This window comes from Lepidochelys kempii, chromosome 14 (assembly GCF_965140265.1).
Source record: "Lepidochelys kempii isolate rLepKem1 chromosome 14, rLepKem1.hap2, whole genome shotgun sequence".
In the NCBI taxonomy this organism is placed as follows: Eukaryota; Metazoa; Chordata; order Testudines; family Cheloniidae; genus Lepidochelys; species Lepidochelys kempii.
This window is the reverse complement of record NC_133269.1, coordinates 23816451-23839932: the sequence shown is the minus strand read 5'-3', so window position 1 is coordinate 23839932 and position 23482 is coordinate 23816451. Positions and strand designations below refer to the sequence as shown.

Below are 23482 nucleotides of genomic sequence, written 5' to 3'. Positions count from 1 at the left end.
AAGGATTGCAATGAGACTTGTGGTATTACTGATGTTACATTCTGGGACATCTTCTGTAAACCAGGAATTCCCAAAAGGATTTCACCGAGATGAAGTGAGGAATACCCAAAGTCTGGCTGAAATTAAGGCTGGCTGATAAATGGCACCCCATCACCTGGTTAGTAGGGTCACTCAGTTCACAAATCTGTGCTCGACATCACTCAAGTCTTATTGATACAAACATGGAGTTGTCTCTGACAGCAAAGAAGATAAAAAGGAAGACCAAATGTTGTTGTCTAATGAAACATACAAATCATAACTTATAGTAAGGGCAGTAACAATGAAACTCATGGCGAATCTTCAGGAGCAGCTGAATGATCAACATTAATTACCCAGTTGCAAAACGGGATGAACAAAGTGTTCAACATCTTTAAAATAGAAGAAGGAAAACAAGCAAACAAACAAAACCATATTATTTTCTGGCCAGCAGTCAGATACGTTAGCTGTTTAAAAAATTGCTGCTCTCACACCCAAATACAAAACTTCTGACTTTTCAAACCTGTGTATCTGGGCAGGTTTTCATTTTTACTTGGCAGTTTGCCTTTGAAAACACCTCTAAAAGTGCATGGTATTTTAAAAACTCTAATGTACAACACCTTTTGCTTTGGCTTTTTCTGACAGTCCGCTTGAGAATCCAGTGGCCTGTGAAAAATCTAATTATTTTGCCTAAAATAAAAATGGAAAACGAAGTTCATACTTTATTTTAAAATAACACCCTCCCATTTATTATTATTAATTTGCATTATCATAGTGCGAAAGCCTCTTGCTGACTTTGGTGCCCCATTGTGCTAGGCACTATACATATGTATAACAAGAGACTAAAATCTAAATAGATAAGACAGAAAAAGGGTGGTAGAGGAAAAAGATGCACAGAAAGGGGAGGTGTCACACAACAGGTCACTGGAAGAGTTGGGAATAGACCCAGGTTTTCTGACTCCCTGTCCACTGGATTACACTGCCTGTCCAATCCACTATCAATTTATGCCCAGACAGTCTCAACTTCTTAGCAGGCCTTTTGCTTGGTGTCTGGGGGTTTAGTGGGCAAACGAAGGGGTTTTGCCCTCTTGGCAAGATCATTCAGGGAGTTAGATGCCCAACTACTTTCTCCACTCACCTCCCTTTAAATTAACACCTTGATAATAGGAGTGTGGGGCATAGGAGCGCATACAGGGACATTCAGCCCTGGTTGTTGAAAGAACAGTAAGGCTGTGAGAAAAGTCATGGAAAGAGTGAGACAAACATGCTGTTTGTCATGCAATATCTAGGCCACAGTGGAGGCCACTTACGTAGCACTGCATTTTCTGCCTGGGAATTTCTGGCGGTCCAGTGCAGAATGGCCTTTGTGAGTTTCCTGGCTTGCATTTATCTGCACTGTCACTGTTAGGTCAGTGGAGCTGTTGGCCAGAAGCACCTTTGTGTTGGAAGCGCTGACTCTCTGCAGCTCTGACACAGAGCTGTCCGTGCCTTTGTGACCTCCCAAGAGGTTATTGTAATGCACTCTACATGGGACCTCCCGATGACTACACGCGAGCTGCAGCTGGGGCAGAACACGGGAGCCTGTTTGCTCAGCTGTGCTGGCTCTGAGGCACATATTCCATTGATGCGGTGAAGGCTACCTGTTCCCTGCCAGTTGCAATGGGAGGGTTGATTTTGAGCTATAACACTCTATGCAGTTTGGGTCTTAGCTGCGAGAGGGGCCACCTCTCCCCTGCAATGTCACTGCAGTTGATCAGCTGGTTTGCTCTTGCTTAGGGTGTCCTTAGGGTTTCTAGAGTTAAATGGCTGGAGGGCATTTTCAGCAGCGGCCCTGTCGCTGAGGAATCTGCTTCCCCTCTCCGCCTTGTCTGAAGGGCCAGGATCTGTTGACCTTCAGGGCATAGCTGTTTGCTCAGGCTCTTAGAGGAGAAGCTGATGGTGAAGTACATTATTTGTTTGGTGAGGGTTGAGTCTGCATTTAGCTTGGCCTTGGGGAGCTCATGTTGGGTTGGGTTAAGAATGCCATGTAGGTGCCCCCAGGGATGATCGCGGTGCTGCATTTTTAACTATCAAGCCATAAATATGAAATGTGCGTTTTTTCTTTTTCCAACTTCCAGACTTACGGCAAGAGTTAGCTGTCCGAGAAAGGCAACAGGAGGTCACCAGGAAGTCTGCTCCTAGTTCTCCGACTCTAGACTGTGAAAAGATGGATTCTGCTGTCCAGGCATCTCTCTCTTTGCCAGCCACGCCTGTTGGAAAAGGATCAGAGAATAGCTTTCCTTCCCCAAAAGGTATGCAGTGCAACAGGGGTGGTTCTGTGGGAACATGAAACTCTGCTGACAAACAGCACTCCCACCAGCTCAGCTCCACTCTGGCACTCTTGGGTAAACCTAGGAATGTATAGGCACCAAGTACTCTGCAGCAAGTTGTGCCTAAAAGCTGCATCTCCTGCAGCCTGCTAGAAATTCTGGGGCAGCTTCAGGTAAATTCAGGAGTAGAGTTTTCTGTTGAATTAATATGGAAGTGAGTCAGCTCAGCCTTTGGATTTAATTTGATATTGCGTTCAATTTACTTTACCCTGCCTTTGAGTATTCAGTATGCTGCAGATTTTTGCACTGACAATGCAAAAGGGGGCGGTCGAGGTTGGGTATCCTGGGGAGACAGTCTGAGATTGTAGGTTAAGCAATCACTGGATCTTTCTGCTGAAATGACCACCAGAGTAATAGGTCACAATGCTGATAATTTAAAGTAGGTCTCAGAGTGACTGTGCTGATGAGATGCTGCGGTCAGTGCACGGCTCTGAGCTCCTGTTTCCGTTGCAGATTCTGGGAGGCAGCACGGCCCTGGTTTACACTCATTTTGTGTGTGGAAGGCTGTTCACAATGATAAGGGCTAATAATATAACTTAAAAACATAAAAAAGAAGTTTATTGCAGCTCTGTGGCAAGGGATGCATTGTGCAGCCAGTGGCACAGCTGGGGAACGCACAAACCCTTGTTATAGGCAGAGTGTGGCGAAAGCAGACAGCTGGTATAAATTAAGGTGGTTATCCCACAGTGTGTGTATTATTGGGGGCTAGCAGCATGGGGAGCCGTGCTGGGGTGGAATTTTAGATTTCCCCTTTCATGCAGAGGTTAGTTTATTGAATTGGCCATTTTAAACTTCTGAGAAGCAGACCATATAATGAAGTGCATTTATGTTTGCAGCTATACCAAATGGGTTTGGTACCAGCCCCCTAACTCCTTCTGCTAGAATATCGGCACTGAACATTGTGGGAGATCTCTTACGGAAAGTCGGGGTAAGTGCTTTGTCCTGTAGGACCCACGTTTTTGCTGTGATAGAACCAAGCGTTAGGACTGTTTGCTGCCAGTTGCAGTCATGTCAGACGTGCCTAAAAGGGATTGTGGGGCCACACCTCTGCACAGCCCCACTTTAGCCTCCGAGGGATCTTTCCCATCATGCTCCAGGAGGGTTGCGCGTATGACAAGGTGACTTCAGTTAGAGAGTCCCAGGTGTAAACAAGGGACTGGGATTCCAAGTACTACATTGGGGTGCTGGGGTTGGCGTTTGGGCAAGAACGTATAGCGTGGGCCTCCAACTGTGGGACTGGGCATCCTATACGGATTGCTTACATTTGAATATTGTGCCTACAGGATCACACCATCTCTCTCTCAAGGGCTGCGGGTCTCATGCCTAGGCACAGTGCAGATTGACCTTCCTGAGCGTGGTGGGCGTAGTGTGCATTCCAGCTGTCTGAGCCTCTGCCCCTCTCTCCCCCACCCCCGCAGCTATTTTAAAAAATCAAAATAATCAGGGAGCCCTTCGATAAGAAAGTGACAAAGCACAGAGCAGTTTCTGATCAGACTCATTTCTCAGAGTTGTATGCGGCCTATGTGAGGCTGGTGAACAGGCAATAGAATAAGCCAAGAGAGAGCCAAATATTCCCCACGGTGCAGTTGGGAGGGAAGTGAAATGTTTGAGCTGTTAAATGGATTACAGCTATAAGTGGAGGAGAAATGCTTTAAACATCTGCTGCTTGGAGCGCCAGGCTCACCAATATAATGAGGACATGGCTGTACTTGCTTTGAGTCATGAAAAACTTGTTCGTATGTTTGTGCCTCAATGCACAGTGTCAAGGTTTCATGCTACAGTGAGGACACGGTTGTGTCTAAGGTTAGAATCTTGCCCTTGGGCCTGATTTTCATTAATCTCTTGTGCCTAGAAGCTAATCTGCTGTGAATAACGTTAGCCACAACCAGGGAAATCATTTTAGCAAAGGTAAAATTAAAAATCCAGTTGTTGCCTGTGAGCTTCTGGCTAGTTAGGGCAGGCAGGAGTAAGAATCAGTGTGGGTTGTAGAGGAGTTTATTTGCAATCAAGGAGCTTCCTGATTTCTCTGAGAGGGCAGAAGTCCAAGAGTAAGCAGGCATCTTTCCCAGCCCACTCTTAGAAACCCAGCCCACCCACTGTGTAAAGTCCCAACTCACCCCTGTCTTTATGAACAGTAAGATAAAGATTGGCTCAGAACATCTTCTTGGCCTTGGCTGCTTCTAGGGGTTCCTCCTTCGGGACTGCTCAGCCCACACTCTAGATCTCCTCTGTCCCACTGAGAGCCCCTCTCACCTCCCTTACATCTGGGTGGATAATGAGTCACTTGCCTCAGTGAACCAGCAGAGTCCATGTAACCCTTAAACCTCCAGCACGAGAAGTAGGGTCTTGTCCTGTTCTGAATGCACCCCATAGTGAGGTTAGCTGGGGCTTTCAGCACCTGAGCTCTTCTTGGTGTTACCGCTCTCCTCTCTGTTTATTGGTTCTGGTTAAAAACCCAGCTTCCCCCAGTATGGCACTCTCCAGTAAGGCTGGCCTGCTGTGCAGTGCTGGCTGTTGTCTTTGCTTCTAGGCTGTCACAAGGTCGCTACATCTGTTCATCTGCTCCTGTGCTCTTGCCATCCCTGCCTTTGAGCTACATAAGCAGGACTTGAAAATCTGACCAGACCCGTTAGCCAGAGGCTGATAGGGAAGAGCAGTGACTCGGGCAGTGTGCTGGTGAGAAGCCCAGCTTACCTTCCCATGGAGGCACACAGCTCCTGGGGAGGGGTTGGTGCTGGGATTTCTATCGGGAAGCTGCTCTGGACTCCTGCTTAGGAGAGCCCTCTGTCCCATCAGCTGCTGCTTGAACCACACCCAGGCCCACTCAAGCGGCAGGATAGGGTGCATTTTCTGCTGTGGGTGGGTGGATATCTCCACTCCTTCTGACAACCCTCATCCTTTCCATTCTGAATTGTCCTCTACAGTGAATAGCTCCAGTATGTGCCTCCACTCTTGCTCTGTTTTCCCCAGCAGCAGCAGCGTGAAATTGATGTGGTTCTCGTCAGTTTCACAACTGCCCACAAGGTTCTGAAGAGCAGTGGTGAAAGCCAGGGGAGCCTGGTCAGCTGCTTGGGGAAGCTGGGAACAGCATCAGGGCAGGGTGCTGCCTGCAGGCTCAGGGAGGTGCTGCTGCAGCAGTTTACATTCGGAGACAGATTTTCAAGAGCTGAGCATCTAGCAGCTCCTGTTGAGATTGGGCCCGCTTTATTTAGGTGCCTAAATAGGAGCTGATCTCCTCTGAAAAATCATCCCCCTCAAATGTGGATGCTGAGCACATTTGAGAGCTTGGCCCAGTGCTCTCATTCTGAAGGTTTTCTTTGCAACTATAGCTGATAAAAGCATTAGCTTTGTTGGAGTGAAACTTAGCTTGTGCTGAAGTTCATCACATTGCCGCCGCCGCCCCGCCCCCATCCCCTGCTCACTAGTGGCCAGTGGCCATTTCAAGTCATGTAGTGGAGAAGAGCTCTTTGTTCTAACAGCTGTACCCTCTATTCCTTCCACAGGCCTTAGAATCCAAATTAGCTGCTTGCAGAAATTTTGCAAAGGACCAGGCTTCACGGAAATCCTACATTTCAGGCAACGTTAGCAGCAGCATGATGAGCAGCAACGGCACAAAGTTCTCTCATTCAGGGCATACGTCTTTCTTTGACAAAGGGTGAGTTGGAATTGACTGGTTTTTGGCTTAGAGGAGATGGCTTTCAGGGTCACTTTTTAAACAGAGAGATCTTTTCTCCACTCACTTTTAGCCCAGTAGAAAATTTGTCTTATAGATAAAACGTAATGCGGGTTAGAGCCCTGCGGGAACAGTGGCAGCCAAGATTACAGTGCTGACCTCTACTAAGCAAGGAGAAAAAACAGATCTACTGCTTAAAACCCTTCTCTTGGCTGGTGGATGTTACTGCTGTTGCTTGTTTCTCCCACTGCCTAGTTTCCTGGCCTGCTGCGTCCCATGGTAATTCCAAGCCCAGGCAGCAAAACAACCCTAGTGAGTTGTAATGTGAGCTTAAAAAGAATGTCAAGTAACTAGTGCTGAAATTTCCATAGTTACCACTTTGCTCCTGGGGGTGTGGGGGGGGAATGTGTTCTCTACAAGCCTGGAGATTTTCCTCAGTCAGAGTGGCCTAGTGCAGGCTGCAGATTCCCACCTGGGGTGGGGCACAGCTTGCTTTGATTTCCTCTTCCTCGGGGAAAACGAAAATGGCATTAGCCCCTTCGAGCTAGCTGAGTCTGGGCTCCAGCCCTCAAATTGTTGCTGTCTTGGGCCCTTGGGGCCCAAATCCTTCTATTCCTTGTTCATGCAAGCTCCCTTTGACCCTCATGCAGACAGGCCTGAAGTCAGAGCTTCCACTTTGTGACGTTGAGGAGCAAATACTGGAGGAGCACCAGGGAGGTTTTCCCCACTGGGGTGCCAGGCAGAAGTGAGAGCAACTGTGCGGCAGAGAGCATTTCTCCTGTTTTGTAAAGAGCTGTGCACCTGTGGTGCACGCCTGCAGAGCTAGAATAATCATCCCTGGTCACAGAATTAATACTCTCTTCGGTACTACAGGGTTCCATAACCCTGTGGCACATGCTCTTTAATGCTAATATGACAGACCAAGGGGTTTGTGTTCCTCTTTAACTTGCAGTAGTAAATTCCTCTTAGGGTGTTAAAATTCTAGCATGCCACTGGAAACGCTGACATTTTCAGTCTTTGCAACCTCTGTGCTTAGCTGCACGGTGTTGCTGTATGGCCGGCAGAGTAGGCCACATCCTAGAAACTACCTTGTGAAAATCTTTAGCAGAAACTGATGCAAAAAATAAAATAAAAAAGAATTCAAGGTTGTGCAAATCAAAGAGCCTTCCACTTGGTTTGCATGTTGCGGGCCTATTGATTAGCAGCACACCACCACAGTGGTACTCACACTTGCAATTCATAGCCTAGATTCCAGGTGCAAACTGATAAGAAAGCTGGTGGGGAAGGATTATGCTTAAGATCCCAGCATTGCTACACTGTGTTGTGATGTGACAAATAAGCTGGTTGCTGTGTGGGGAGGGGTGTCACTGTTAATTATCCAGATTATCATTGCACTGCCTAAGTGGGTTGGTTGTCTTCAGTTAGGAGCAGGTTGTCTCTGGGGAAAGTTTAAGAATCCAGCATGTAAATAATGGACACCTAAAGAGGTTAGAAGCATCACAGAGTGAATGTAATTGACAGATGAACGTGCATGCAAGATGTTGGCAGTTTCTACACAGCCCTGACCTCCTCCTCTTCCTTCCCCCCTCTGCATCACATACCTCGCTTCCCATGAGATTTGTACCCTGGCATCCCACTCTTCACACCTGCTCCCTCCCTCCCCTGCACTCCTCCCTTGAAATGGGTGCGTGTTGGAAGCTAGGGGTAGCTTATGTGCTCCATCCACAGCTCCGCTATTGCTATGTCGATCCTATGTATTTTGTCAACGCATTTAAGCTGCAAAGTACTGTGAAATGAATGAGGTCAGCCCTGTTGTGCCTACACACTGCAGCACGAGATTAGTCTCTAGTCACGTCACTGAGCCCCTGCCAGTGGTGTTCAGCACCCGCTAGGGCTTTGTCCATGGCTTGCTGTGGTAGCTAGGCACAAAGGGCTGAGCTGAGGCATGCCCTCTCTTCTCCCCTCTTCTCCTCCTTTCTCTCCAGCCCCTGTACTCTTCTCCCTGCCCCCAACTGTCGCTGGAGCCTGAAACAGCCTCGTGTGCCCGTAGACCCGATCCAATCTGCTGCTGCTGCCTTATGAACAGCCTATTGTTGGGTGGTGGGATTGTGACAGAGGTAACTCAGCCAATCATTATAGTACCGTTTCCTTTGCAAATTGCCGTTCTGTTGGTTACAGTGTTTGACAAGTCCTTCATCTCGCCTTGGCAAGCAGAGCTGTGCAGGCATCTACAGAACGGAGTGGGGAGGGACCCCTGGCCTGGCCAGCTCCGAGCTTTAGGAACAATGCACTCAGGGGTATCATGCAGGAGATGCGCAGGAGCAGCTGGGCTCATGGTCTAAGATCAGGAGAGCTAAGAAGGCTCCTAATGCATCAAGATTTTAAAAGCTCCAGCAGAGTATTAGCCCACGTGCCGGTGTAAGATTAGTTCCCTGCAGAATGTCGTTCCTTCACAAATGCAGCGTTCCTGTCCAGAACCCAGGGGTCACAGAACAGCCTGGGTAACTCCAGCTGAGTGCTTCTCTTTTCTTCCTTTTAATGCCTCTTACCCAGAAAGTATAGCTGGGGATCCTGTTAGTTCAAGAAACCTGTGTTCAAATCCACTTTAGGAAACAATTGACCACAACAGTGATCTACTTTACTGTAGAGGCCCGAGAATAGCAGGATTGAGGTGCACTGGCAGGAATGTGTGGGCAAAGCTTTGCCTAGTGCCTGTCTGGGATACACCTGGCATTAACTCATTGTTAACCCCCACTGCTAAACTCACTGCATTAGCTGACATTTTATATCCCCAGTTTAGCCCAAAACAATGGAAAAAACATCTCTTTAGCCATAAACTGTGATTTAAATTGGAAAAAGCCCTCCCAGCCCAACCTTAGCTAGATCACTGCCACTGCCCACTGCTGTCTACAGAGATACTGAACCCTGGTGGGGATAGTGCATGGGGATGAGAATAGTGTTGGTGTTCATGAATGCTCCATAGTCCATCTTTATCAGAATGTCCCCCAGGAAAAGAGATCCAAGTCTCTGGAGTCTGCTTCGTTCCAGGGAACTCTCATGACAGGTGAGTGGTGTAAAGCACAGGTCACTTGTGTTCAGATTACTCTGCTGTTTAGCTGAGGGGAACAGGTGGGACATAGGTTGTCATTGAAATAGGTCCACTAAGCTGTCTCTTTTAGAGTAGGTTAGCTGTGTTTGTTCACAGATGTTTAGCTGAGTTCTGGTTGGGTTTACCTCCGTTGCGTTTCCCACGTTTCTACCCTCCAGGTGCTGTCGGAGAATTTCCCTTGTACTGTTTACATAAACTGTTTCCGTTTTCCTCCCTCAGGCGTGAAAAGGTCGTATTCCCCACATTGTTCATGGGTAATTGGATTCATTTGGAGTGATGAGATGCATGCATTGCATGCTTGGAGCTGGAGAATAACCAGTAGTCAGTTCTACTCACTGCTCTTCTTAGATTTATGATCTAATAGTCCATTAGTGAAACCTTAAGGCCACAGTTTTTGTCTGATCACAATCTCTCTCCCATCATTACATCAGACAGAGTATCCTGGTGTCACGTGACCATTTTCAGACTCAAGAATGGGAATGGGGAATTGAATGCAGCTTGTGCTCTCAATACAGTTAGAGATGCATGCCTGTGACTGAACCGCACACACGGGTTTTGCCTTATACTGGCCTGCATTATATCACTGCAGATAAAACTTCCCGCTCCTCTAATGTCCTTCAGCTGAGGACCACTAAACACTTTCTCAAATGTCAGCTCATTAAACTTTACAACACCTTGTGAAGCAGATAGGTGTTATGCCTGTTTTATGGATGGGGAAACTGAGGCACAGAGGTGAGATGACTTGCCCAAGTCATGAGTAAGTGGCAGAGCCAAGAATAGAGCCCTGCTGCTCCCTGGCTCTGTAACCCTCCTAGGCTCCTTCCTAGGTGTGTATGATCCTGACGGGGTGGAGGGGCTTGTCTTCCCATGACCCTGAGTGCTATGCTACCCAGAGGGTCTTCCAAGCCAGGCAGGTCAAACCAGGGGCCAGACTAAAGAGCAATCCACTGGTCCTCTAGGTTGGGGAGTTGGGGTTGTGGATAAGGTTAACACCCTTATCCTGTAAAAAAAATACAGTTGTGAAGAAAGTCTCAAAGAAGCCCTGAAAACACACAAATGATCACAGGGCTAAAGGGACCTGGTCTCCAGCTGTTGTTACTAGTCCCTGTTGTTGCACCCACAGTGTCTGCCAGTGTTACGCTGTTCAGCATTTGCTGCACAGCAGACACCGAATCTGCACCTTTTGCACAAATACCTGGAACAAAGTCTTGGCCATTGGTGTCAGCTAAACAGAGGGGCTTTACAACAGCGCACATTCCTTGGTCAGCCAAAGCCACTGAGTAGTAGCCGGGGAGTCTCTTATGCTCCTTAGGGCTGTTGCAGTTGTAGGCTCCGAGATGGGATCAGGATGTCCGGGGAATAGTGTCTATCCCTGGGCAAACTCAATCACTCTCAGCAGGGCTAGCATGTCTACAGACGCCATCTGTAATTATGTGGAGGCTTCAGTCAGATTGTCTGTTTTTGAAGGCTCTTGAGCATCCCCTTGGGAAGGATGTCAGGGAAAGTGGTTGATTCCTTTTGATTGGGTCTTAATCTGGTGCAACATGCGGACCCTAAACTGGCTGCATGGATGGGCTTGGGTGTTAAGAGGTGGGTCAGGAGCTTGGAGATCTGGGCTGTATTCCTGGCTGGGCCACAGACTCATTTGTGCCCTTGGTCAAGTCACTTAACCCTTATGCCTGTTTGTCCATCTGTAGCACGGAGATGCTGGTCTAGCTCACAAGGGTTGTGGGGATTCACTTGCTATATTTGTAGAGCACTGGGAGATTGATCCCCTAAATTAAGGTGCCGTGTAAATGCAAAATATTGCTTAAAATGCAGATTAACCAGTGAGGAAATGTGTTACATGATAGGATAGGAGAGAAGTTTCCAAATCAATTGAAGAAATTAATAGCCTAAAATCCTAAATCTGTCCCTATTACCTCAGTCTGGCCAAGATCGCTAAGGCCTAGCTTTCCAAAAGGGATGAGGGATTTTGGTTACCTGACAGGAGCTTGACTTTCAGCCTCTGCCCTCGGACAGTACATCTGCACAGCAAAGCTCCTAACCTGGGTAGACAGACTTGTGCTGGCAGAGTCTGCACGAGTGTGCTAGAAATAGCCAGGTGGGTGCTAAGGCTCGGGCTGGTCACCTGAGCTCAGACCCAGGTGGGTGGGTGGCCACCCCAAGCCCCTCCACTGGGACTACAACATCGCCACAGTGATTTTTAGTGTAGTGGTGAGAGCCCCGCTAACACACATGTGTCCAGCCAGGCTGGGATGGTCACTCCCAGCTGCAGCATTGTCAGCTTCTGAAATTCACAGGCTCCTGTGATGTCTCCCATGGGGCCCTTGGGCTGGTTGGGGAAGAACTAGAAATGCAGCGTGACTCCTGGAAGGTTTCTGTGGACATCACTTGCTCACACGAGTCCTGCGCTGAGTAGCTAGATCTCTCACGGACCTGCACTCACTGAGTGCAAACTGCTCTGGGAGCATCTCAGAAGCTAGAAGCTAGTCTGAAAAGAAGGACCTAAAGGGCAAATGTGAGACCCGATGGGTGCTCTTGTCAGGAAGAGAGAATGGATTGGAGGGGTTAGGCACAGTATGTAAGCACCAGTCCATTCAGTTTCACTGTTGTTGTTATGATTGTTTGTGATCAGTGCAATGTTTTAACTTAAGATGAACAGGAAGGGGGAATGTGTTCAAGACAGTACAGATGGATATGGTCTCGGTGCTCTTAGCTTAAACACCAACTTCTGGTATCTTCACAGTGGTTGCTAGTTTTTGGAGCCGTTCTTTGTGGCAGTCTTGTATTCCACCAGTTCTCTGCGAATCAGAGCAACAGCGTTACGTTTATTTCTAGAATGAGATCAAGCTAGGGCAAGCAGGGTCTGAACAATGCCATGAGAACCAGTTCCTTGCTAATCCTTGGAGAGCTGCTCTATATATGAATGCTGCTATGTTGCCATATAAATATTTTAGTTATCAAAGATCTGAAACCTTGAAGAGCTCCTGAACAAGAGCTGGATCTTTTGCCTCTGAAGCGGAAAGCGGAGTTTATATGTACAGGACCCACCTTTGGTGCAGCGTAAAGACTAGTTGCTCAGTATAGTATATTGATGCCTTATCAGATACTTGTTCTCTTTCATATGCCACGCTTGCTTCGAAGCTAGCCAGTTAATGAGTTTTGCATTTGTTAACCAATGTCAAGATTGTGTATAAAGATACAAGCGTTTTTTCTCAAGTCTCACCAATGCCTTGGCATAGAGCAATCCATGGAGACTGTATCTGATTCAGTTTTTACAGATTCAGAAAGAAATCAAGCACAAAGAACAGAAGGCAAAGGACTAGACTCCTAGGCTCTGGAGCGCAGCTGAAGAGTGTGTAGAAAGGCAAATAAAGACTTGGCAGGTTTCCGTATCCAGTACAGAGTTATCAATAAACACACCTGTCAATCCAGCGGGGCTCAGCGTCGTCATCTTTTGCAGAACTCCCAGAAAGATGTCCCAGTAGATGTCAGATCTTTGAAGGTGGGGACTTGTGCAATTGTCCAGAGACACCTTGGCCAACAGGCAGGGAAGGTGGGATGTCAGGTTTCCACAGCAATGTTCGTGTTCAGCTGTCCTCATGCAGAATAAGCTTTTGGGCGTTAGTTCATGTTTCTAGAAAAACAATGAAGCCCCTGTGTAGCGTGAACATGCCTGTCAGCCCAGCAGGCCCAGATATAACTAATAAAACACAGTAGCAAAGGAAGGGCAGCTGGGGCACCCCCAAAACATATGTTGATGTTGTGACGTGGGAGCTGCCGCCTGCCCAGGCAAGTGTGATAAAGGTGTCTCTCTCTCACATTCCACCCCACAATGCCTGCCACTTGCTGCGCTGTCTTGAAATACATTTGTCCTATCCCAGCCTTCCTCCATACCCTGTTCCGAGATGTGATGGCCAAGCCAGCTTGGTCCCATTGTCTCCAGGAGTAGTTTGATCTGGAGATAAACTACTATTCAGCCTTCACTCAGTGCTGCCAAGTGGGGGAATTGCTCAAAAGATTTGCAGGGTCTTAAGCTGAATAATGTTTTTAGTGTGTCTAGAAGAACGCAGGAATTGCCAGAGCAGCTCAGAGCCAAGGTCCATCCACCCTTGTGCCGTGCCTCTGACCGTGGCCAGCCAGATGCACCCTGCAATAGAAGGTGAGGGATAATCTTCCCCCCATCTTGTCTCCTCCTAATCCCACAGAGAGTGTCTGAAACCCTGATGCATGAGGTTTAATGGCTCTTCCAAAGATGCTAGCACTGTCGTACTCTCTGGACTGCGCCATGGTTTAATGGGTCCAGGTGTTCACTAGGGTAAGGGAGCTAGCCTATAGTACGAGTCAGGCCCCTCCCAAAGCACCTTTTCCCAGCTAGAGGCCATCGCCAATAGCCATGGCCATGTCGCCCTGGCTCAGAGTGTGCCAAGGGGCTCCTGCGCCCCCCTCCTTTGTTCCAGTCTCTGCAGGGGCGGGACAGGTAGTGCCAAACCTCCCTGTGCAACAGGGCGTTAGCAGGGAGCTGCAGACATTCATGGACCTTGGGAGCTGAAGCCCATCCGATTTTCCTCAAGGTCGTTGCTTCCCACCCTCACTTCAGGGAGGTCACAGGAAGGACCCAGCACGGCCTGCTGCCTCTCAATGTGGCTGCCTGCAGAGCTAACGGAGTTGGGTGCTCTCCTTATGTGGATAAGACTCACCCCCAGGTGTTGTAACTCCCGCCCGGAAGCCGCCTTTCCCCTTAATGTCCTGCGAAGCAAGGGACGGCTTGGCTCATTTCTGGCCCCAGTCATTCATTTGGGCTCTGCCACATCAATAGTTCATCTGCCTAGGATGATGTGCTGTCAGAGGGCTTCTGGGCCTTGCTCAGCTACAGCGGGGAGCTTGTCGCAGGTCCCTGAGGACTCTGCTGCCCCAGGAAATGGCAGGGCCGTACAGGGCACCTGTGGATAAGAACCAGCCAGTATTGAAAGGGGGCAGCAATCTGCTGGGGAAGGTCTGCTTTGGAAAGGGCTGAGAGCTGAATTCTCCCATGCTGCAGCCATTCGCATGCTGACCGTCATGCACTGGAGCAGTAATTCACTGGACGAAGCCAAATTGGGGATGTTTTCATTTCCCAAGCCTGCAGAGCTTTGTCGCTCAGCCCTTCCGCCGGGCACAGCTTGAGAGGGAATGCTCTGATGTTTCACCTCATTCGCATGCCAGCATTTTCCCCAGAGGGCTGCATCACGGCTGCTAGATGGCAGACTGATCCAGAGCATCTTCCCACGCAACGAGAGCCAGCCATTCTCAGGAATGTTGCGTGGCTGTAGTTATGGGCACGGCGTAACTGGCCCCCCGTAACGAATGTGCCTCACGAGATTCAGGTGCCTCTGAGACAAGGACAGAGGCAGCATGGTCGAGTGGTTGGAGCAGAAGACAGGGAGTGAAGAGAGCTGAGCCCTAATTTCTGCTTACTCGCTATGTGACTTTGGAGAGTCACTTTCCATCTGTAATCCATCTGGGCTTCTCATGTGGAGCGTTCCCCACTGGTTTTGTTCCCATGCTCTAAGTCTTCTTTCATTGCTAACCCATCCCCTTCCTTTGTTAGTGGGGTGGTGGGGTTGCTGTTGAGCTGACATGGTTGCAAGAGTCCCTTTGTCATTTTAATTTTTATGCCAGTCTTGACTGGACACTGAAGAACGCTGGCTCTGAGTTGAAAGGTGAGCAGCTCATCTTCTCAGCCTGTGATTCTCACAGTGCTCCAACCAGCAATTTGCTGGCTCTGGGAAAAACTCAGTCCCTCTACTGTGACTTCCAAAGCAGGCAGAGCCATTAGCACTTCAGCAGGGGTCTCAGGGTGGTTCGGTTGAACACAGGATCATAACGTTTGCCAGCTCAGTTCAGAGCATTGGTTGTGGCCAGGCTGCACGTGGCCAATCTCTGTAGAGCGGGTGGGTGAAAATACCTCTTAGACGGACCACCCCCGAATGAGAATACCTCACGAGCCTTGAAGAGGGACTGGTTGATCTGAGCAGGGGACGCTGGAAATGCTTCCATCCTCGGCGTTTCTCCAGGAGTGGCCTCGTGCCCGGTGATGATCCTCGGCCCGTTTATTCTAGCCAAACTTCGGCTATTTTTGCTTCAGTCAGGAGAGAGCAAACCCCCCATGTTTTAAGGCCCTTTGTCCCTCCCCCTCCTGCCCTAACTCAGCAAGCTGCAGGAGCTGCTTTCTGTCCAGAGGCAGTTTAGAATCAAATTGGTTTTATGGCCCTGCAAATTGGGACATGCCGTGAAGATGTAACTCTGCCCCTAAGACTCCATCAGTAGGGGGTTGTGTCACTCAGCCATGTTGTGTATTAACTCCTTTTGAAATTCCATTATGGTAACACTCGGAATGTAAAGCTCAAAGGTCGGGAAATTAAAAAGCAGGTTCTCATGGTAACATTCCCCCTGGCTGCACTGCACATCTCGCATATTTCATGTTACATCCTGGTGTATCCGATGAAGTGAGCTGTAGCTCACGAAAGCTCATGCTCAAATAAATTGGTTAGTCTCTAAGGTGCCACAAGTACTCCTTTTCTTTTTGTGAATACAGACTAACACGGCTGTTACTCTGAATCCTGGTGTATGTTAATGTAAATACCAACCCACTTAAACAACAGCCTGGGGACTGAAAACATCTGCCATCCCCTTTGGAGCCGGGTGCATGTGGCTAGGAGAACTCTAGCCTTTTCTTGACTTTTGAGTATTTAAATTGGTAAATCGATTTCCCTGGAAGTTTTTTTTTTTTAATCAAGAAAGAAGATCGCAGCTGTTCAGTTTGCAAACACCTCCAGTAAGAGCTCGTTAGAGGCTGGTGGAGTTTCCAGCTCTGGCAGGGTACCCAGGAACACCCCCAGCTCATTCCAGCCCCACTTAGTCAGTTGTCAGAGCCTCTGCAGGGTCATAAAGAAGCTTTCTGTGCTGATCCCTGTGCCCGGAGACACTGGTGTACGTTGCGGGTTTTCCAGGCAGACGATAGCTATGATACTGACTTGGCAGCACAGCTAGCAAACGGTGAACGCCCAAAGGAGTAAAGATTGCCGCTGGCTGTGGACTAACCTGCACTATGACTGTTTTAGTTCTGCAAAGAATGATCTGGCCTTTTCCTCAGCGACTGCGTGCGAGTGAGAATGCCGTGAGTGCTAAAGAGCAGCCATTCTTGAGCTGGGTGGGAGCTGCAGGAAAGCAGCTGCTATAATGGTGGTCTCCTCTACAGTGACATCCACCGATGGTGACTGATCCAGAGAATTGACTCAACCACTGGAGCAGACAACCACCGTCGACAGAACTCTCCAGACAGGGAGCGTCTTCTGACCCTGATCGCTGTGCAGTGCATCCTCAATGGCCCCTTTCAGGAAGCTGCCAAGGTTAAGGAAAGCTGGATGAGGAGCCTGTTGCCACTGAATCCCTAGGATCTTCAGTAAAAACCAGAACCTTCAGACTCTGGGTGTTGGCCCATCACATAGGCCTGCCCTGGGGAGCTCTGAAGCTGAGAGTGGCTCTTGGAGCTGAAAGATGGTCCAGCAGTCAGTGCTCTAGCCTGGACCAGCTTCAGCTTCGCCACAGGCCTGGTCTACGCTAGGAAGTGAGGTCATTGTAACTGCGGCGCTCAGGGATGTGACCAGTCCAGATCCTTGAGCGACACAGTTAACCCCACCTAGCCCTGGTATACACAGTGCTAGGGCAACGGGAATTCTCCTTCTCGGGGAGGTGGGGTACCGGTGCCAACCAGAGATCCCCTCCCAGTGGCATAGGCAACATCTTCAGCTGCAGCATTTTAAGTGTAGACAAGCTTCCAGCCTTCCTGTGTGACATTGGCAAGTCATTTAGACTCCATTCCCCCTCTGTACAGTGGGGCTAGTAATGCTGCCCTGTCTCTGGGGGAGAGGAGAGGGGTGAGGATGAGCCCAGTAAAGATTGCGAGGTGCATAGATACTATGGTGCTGCTAGAAATACCTTAGCTAGAGTGAAAGGTTACTGTGAGAGCCCCAATGAAAGATTTGCCTCTCTTTCCGGAGGACGTGTAAACCGAACCTGGAGCTCCATGTAGAACCTCAGTCCAGCGCCATAAATTGATGAAGATCTAAACTAGGAGAGAACTGCCAGAGCCTGGTCAAATCAAAGCCACATCCAGGGCACGTGTGGAAAGTGTCAGCCTGGAGCAGCTCCCACTGTAAACCTCTGTGGTTGTTTCCTGACACACCAGAGAAAAGCTTCTCCCCACTTTCCCGGCTGATGTCGGCTTTACAGAGGGAGCCCCTCCAGCTTCTTAGAGCTCACAAGCAAATGGCTGCCAGGTGGTGGTAGATGGTGCCTTTGGGCTTCTCTGCACAAACACTGACTGCACAGGGCCTCTACCGCACAGGAGCAGGCCATGCACAACGTGGACCCTGGTGCTGCGCACTCCCGGTTCCCTGTCATGCTTGGTCTATCCCGCTTTGAAACAGGATGGGAATAATGCACACTAAGTGGTAGCACAGTTCACAGACACCCTGGCTTGTCATGAATTAAACGTTTTTTTTTTTAGACAAGTCCTTTTACATCCTACCCTGTCTCCATAGCAGAGAGCGCCGGATGGGAAACCTATGGGACAAGACCTAAGGGGCTAGAGCCAAGAAAAGTGCACTCATTATAGCCAGCAGTAGCAAAAATATGACGCCCTTTTAACAACACATACCGGCTGCTGCCCTAACTAACCCATCAAGCTTTGTGTGTGTGTGTGTGTGTGTGTATGTGTGTACCGCTCCCCATTACTGGATGGAATCAGAACTGCTCTGCTGTGGCTCATATACCCTGTACTGCTGACAGCTGAAGAAGATTCTCCTTGGAGCCAGGGAGCTCTGAGTTCTATCCCCTCTGCTGTGTGCAGTTTGGGGTGACCATGGCAAGCAACACAGTGACCACCGTGCAGTTCTTGGGGCAGCAGATTTGTTACGGGGACCCTTGAAACATAAATGCTGATTAGAAAATACCCAGCAGTTTCCCGGGGAGATAGTCTGGAAGCAAGCGCTAAACCAAGGGGCAGCTCTGCCTTCCGGCTTTAGCTGTCCCGGCCTGCTGGCTCCAGTAAGCCCATGGGGAGGTGTGGGGCTTGAGCTGCCTGGTTCAGATTGTATCTGGTGAACAGATCCCTTGGTTGTGAGGACGTGGCCCAGTGAGCATGTCCAGCAGCTGGTAACGCTTTGAGTGCCTGGCTCTGGGAGCCTGTTAACAATGGGATGGTGCACGCTCCCAGGGCCTGGGTCTATGGCCCTGCAGCTCCCCAGTGGGCAGGGAGAGTTTATCTCACAGTGGGATGTAAAAACCCTGGGCAGGAGGAGCCCAGCCCGCTGGAGGCTGATCCCGTCTCTCTGCTCAGGGCTCCCATTCAGCACAGGACTTGCACGAGTGCATCACTTGAGTCGTCCCATTGACGCGTGGAGCTCAGGAGCATGTGCTGGGGCCTGTGCCGAAGGGAGGCCTGAGTGACAGGTGGATGGCTTGCAGGACAACACCCTGCCCTCCTGCCTTAGCTAGCCCTTTGTTGTCGCTGCAGCCCTTAGCATGTCTAGGAAGGCAGCTGGAAGGAGTCGGGCTCCCACCTTCCAGCACTGTGTGGGGTGGGGATGCAGGTGCATTGGCCACAGTGTATTGCTGTATTCCTCATTTACTAGCCTCTCTTGTCTTCTCGCTCTTTAGGACAGTAAATGGCTTTGACCAAGGCCCCCCTCCAGGCATAGGATCGTCCAGACCCTCATCAGCGCCAGGCATGCTTCCTCTGAGTGTATGAACAGCCGGGAGGACTTTGAACTAACCCTTTTCTCAACCAGAAGCCCCCCAAGAAAAGAACTGCTTCTGAGTCCTTCCCATTACCACCCCCTGCTGGAACTCAGCCTGCCTTGCGGTGTGGAGCAGCGTTGGAGCCAGCCCGCTGCCTGGAGGAGTCCCAGCACACGCACAATCCTTCACTCAATGTCAATACAGTTTATTTTCTCCTATTGCTGTAGTGGACGTTCTCTAACATGGTCGCAGTCTGTTGTGGGTCACACAAGCTGATACGTGTGTTCTGTCTCACGGGATGCAGGAGTCTCACTAGCCAACAACTGATCCTCAGCCCTTCACTCTGTACCTTTCCTAACTTAGGTTTGATAGGATGCAAACGGCTGAATCTGTGTTTCCAATCCCTCTTCTCCTAGCAGCCTGGCACTTAAGCACATGCTGCTACCACAGTTTCAGTATGGAGGGAACCATTTTTGAAGGATGCCAGGTACGGTTTAGATGTGTTAATCCTATTTGACAAATGCCCTGGGAAGAAGACTCCTGGCCTCAGACAACTTTTTAGATGCATGAACATTTCACTAACGTTCAAGGAGAATTAGAGTCTTGCTTTTGCTACTCTGAGAAGCCACTAATTGTGTTGGCAATGCTGCCAATGCAGTAGGCCCCCTAAAAATGTGTGAGCATTTAGCCAGTGTTCAGATCTGTGTCATATAGAACGACTAGACTTTACAGTGCCACCAGTGGGCTTCTGTGACAGTTTTGGGCCACTCTGTACCTTGTGGGTCTGCAAAACGATGTGTTTGTGCAATTCGCTGTCTCTCTCTCTCTCTCTCTGTGCCTCAAAGTTGTTGGATTTCAAAAAGGACATGCAAACCTGCCAGTGGTTTGGTCCGTGGGTTTAAAAATCTCCCTCTCCAGTCTAGTCCATCCCACCTCATTTGGCTTTGTGGGTTTCATTTGTAGGAGCCAACTGATTTATTTACAAATGCCACGTAAAACCAGTTGCCCAAATGGAAGGGAAGGGGTGGAGGAGAATCACCACTTAATGTTAGGGGTTTGTACGTCCCTTTTTCCAGTGCATCCTTTGCTGCATTTGACTGTTTACATTTGTTTTATTGTATATAGGTTTGTAAACAATATCTTTGCCTAAGATATTTGTACATAACTTGGGCTTTGTAGCTTTATTTATTCAGAATCTATATGGCATGTTTAAAATAGGACAGTATCATAAGACAGTTGCGACAAAGATCATGTGGTTTAAAGAAACAAAGTGAACTTCCAAAAAATAAAGCTCTTTTAACGTGGAACCAGTGGATTTTGCAGAAAAGAAGGTGGAGGCTGTTTTGTGGGTGATTTCGGGGTGGGCAGGTTCCTCACTGAGTTGCCTGCTGGGGGAAGAGAAGATGGACAAGCTGGGCTGCTATTTCCAGGTGGGATTTTGTTCATGCCAGAACAAACCAGACTCATGCGCTCTTAGAGACACTTGTCACCACAATTGTATGTGACGTGTCTTTTCAGCAGTGGGCCTGAGCTACTGCAGTGTCTGAGCGACCTGTTGGAGTCCTGCCCTGGGCCCTCCTCTTGGCTTTGCTGGGTTAGGAATGGACAGGGAACCCTGCCTGCAGTGACCACTCCCAGGACAGACTGGCTGTGTAACAGAGTGGCCTGCTCTGTCCAGGGGAGGTGACTGAGCTCAGTGCTGGCATGCTGGGCTCTCACGATAGGAAGGTGCCCAGCACCTGTGATCTCTTGGACGAGGGGCACGTGTGTGTGTGGTAAGAGGTAGATCAGGCTTAGCTAAACAGTGCACTTGGGCCTTTAGCAGAGCTGAGCCTCTGCTCAGTTTCCCACGGCACTGACCTCATGGAACACCCAGCACATTGCTCCAGCTGCAGCAAGCTGAGCTCTCTCATTGCTCCCACAGAGCAGTCCGCATCTAGCAGGGCTTCGCTCCGCAAGGCAGGATGCAGCAGCCCTTGCTCCAAGGGCCCAGCTCCTGCCACCATGCTGTGGAGCCAGGCCTGCTGCATCCCACCCTGCACAGCCAGGCCCTGGCTGTGGGGTTTGCCAAGGACTTGCCTGGTCACTCGCTACAGCTGCCCTATCTCCACCTGACACAGAGCCCACTACCCCTCGCCCCTCCATCCCAGCCTTTGGTCCTTGCTGGGGAGAGGCTGTTCTGACCCACACAGAGCCTTTGGCCTCAGCCTGCCTTGGGCTTCCCTGGCCCACACAGCTCAGGGAGAGAGGCTGTTCTCCCAGTGCAAACACACCTTTGCGCTGTGCTGGCAAATCCTGCTAGGCGCACCAGCTCGGGGGCGGAGCGCAGGTATTGCAGGGGGGCAGGCAGCCACGTCAGCAGACTCAGCCTGGTTGAGCCCAGGCCCTGTGAGCACCTCCACAGTAGCAGGAGTGATGGCCAGGTACCTGCTGAGCTCCAAGCATCACCACAGTGCTGTGCCTAGGGGGGGTTGGCATCATGCTCACAGAGCCTCTGCCAAAGCCCCATCCAGCCGGCCTGCATGAGCACCCCTTCCCTCAAGGATAGGCCGGCTGCTTCCGGGAGCCCCAGGAAACCTGCCTTGGCGAAAACTGGACGCCCAGCAACCCTAGCAGGCTGGCTCCAGTGGGCCCTCTGCCATTAGAACAATGGTCTGGTCAGGGCATGGGGGCTTTCCTACCAGCAGGTTCATTATGGCACCAAACTCTGACCTAGGCTGTTTCCTTCACACCAGGGCAGGGCCACAAAGGATTGACACCGTGACCAGCAGCCACTTCTCCCATCCCTTGCAGTAACCCTAGGTGTTGTCCTCCAAGTACACCCGCTACCCCCCTCCCCCTGTTAGTCTCTCTAGAGCCTGGGATTTTGGAAAGAGCCAGTCTGAGCTGCTACAAGTCCCCCCTGCTGCTCCTGGGACACACACCGAGAAGAACACAATGAGGGACAGATTTGCTGTTCCACGCTGGGCTTCCCCATGCGCCCTGCAGCTTGGCTACTCGTCCCTTACACGGCAATTCTGCTGTCCTCTTCTGGCACGTTTTAGCTACTACAGCTCTCCAGGATCTGCAGCAACTTTCTACCATCTGAAGGACGCTAGAAGCCCCTCAGCACAGGAATTGCCAGACTGCCTCAGCTCCAGCTGCTTTAGAGAAAGGTACAAGGACCCTGCTACGGGTAGCTGTGGGATGAATCTGTCCCAAGAGAACATGTCCATTGAATGCCCAACAGTTTTAAAGCCTCTCTCTCTAATTAAGCAAGCCATGTCCCTGTGCATGCTGCCGTACACAAATCAAGTGAGCCCTGAAGATTAACGGTCAGCTGCAGCTAGTCTCTGGCAGGTGTGGATTTTAATACTCACCATTGAGCCCCACGGTAGCTCCGCTCCCCACATCCTGGCACACAGAATGATTGGTTTCCCAGGAGCCAGGCAGGATCGGGGGGTTCCCATGCTGACAGAAGTGGAGTGGAGTTGCAAGCAGCACCCCTCTTCTCTCACAGGGTAAATGTTTATAGGCTCAGCGCCACGTAACAACAGAGCAGGTGAGAGAGGGAGGGAATCTGCCTATGCTCTGGGTACTTGGCATGAGCTCCGCTGTAAGAGTTCAGTTCCAGGTCACCCCATCACATCCTGGAGTGGGCTGGAGCAGGCTCAGGACAGCTGCTGTTCTGCCCGGAGTGCACAGTGCAAGGTGAAGCTGAGGCAGCAGCTCTCTAGGCACACTGGGCCAAGCTTGTGAGGTGCAGGGTGCCCCTGGCTCTGCTAGGAGTTATGCCTGGGAGATGCTGAGCCCCTTACTCCACAGCCTTGGGCCAATAAAGTGATAACTTTATTCCACACCAGTTTTATGCCATTCCCACCCCACTCATTGACATTTGGGTAGGGAAAGGACAGCACTGCTCTTTGATCAAAGTATTATCAGGGACTAGAAGAAAGGGTTGCTGAGAAAGCTTGTCCATGACAAAGAGTGGGGGTTGTGCAAGCAACCAAGATGCATTTTAATGTGACCAAATGTCAAGTTCTAGCCTAAGAAGCAGAGACTGACCCTGGCTGATGCTGTAGCTGAACAGGCTGATGCAACCCTTGGTTGTACAAACAGGGGAATCTCAAGGAGTAAGGAGGTTTATGATCTCTGGAGCTGGCACTGCTGTGACTACTCCTGGAATACTGTGGCCACCTCTGCTGTCCAAAAGTGAAGACTTGATAAATTGGAGAGGGCTCAGGGACCACCATGAGAACAACTGATGGATTGGGGAAAACATGCCTTCTAATGAGAGACTCAAGGAGCTCAATCTATTTGGTTAAGGGGTGATTTGGTCAGTCTAACAGACAAGATATAACAAAAGATCCAAGGGCTGGAAGTTGAAGCTAGACAAATTCAGACTAGACAGAAGCTGCACTGTTAAACAGGGAAGGTAATTTACCATTGGAATAGCTCACCAGGGCGAGTGGTGAATTCTCCATCACTGGTGATGTTTCAAACATCTTTTAGAAAAACAAACATTCAGTCACAGCTATTGGACTTGAAGAA

At 49.8% G+C, this 23482-nt stretch overlaps 1 protein-coding gene across 6 annotated transcripts in view; it reads left to right on the top strand.

Moving 5' to 3' along the window:
- The window catches only part of NDEL1 (nudE neurodevelopment protein 1 like 1), a 44661-nt gene extending 24402 nt beyond the window's left edge, over positions 1–20259 (top strand). For 3 of the 6 annotated variants that reach the window (XM_073310860.1, XM_073310864.1, XM_073310863.1), the window contains exons 6-10: positions 2133–2306; positions 3221–3312; positions 5888–6039; positions 8043–8174; positions 18872–18957. In XM_073310860.1, coding sequence (XP_073166961.1) covers positions 2133–2306; positions 3221–3312; positions 5888–6039; positions 8043–8139 — 515 coding nt within the window. In that variant the 3' untranslated portion in view covers positions 8140–8174; positions 18872–18957. The other 3 variants (XM_073310862.1, XM_073310861.1, XM_073310865.1) reach the window with 3 other exon arrangements.
- Positions 20260–23482: the final 3223 nt, after the last annotated feature.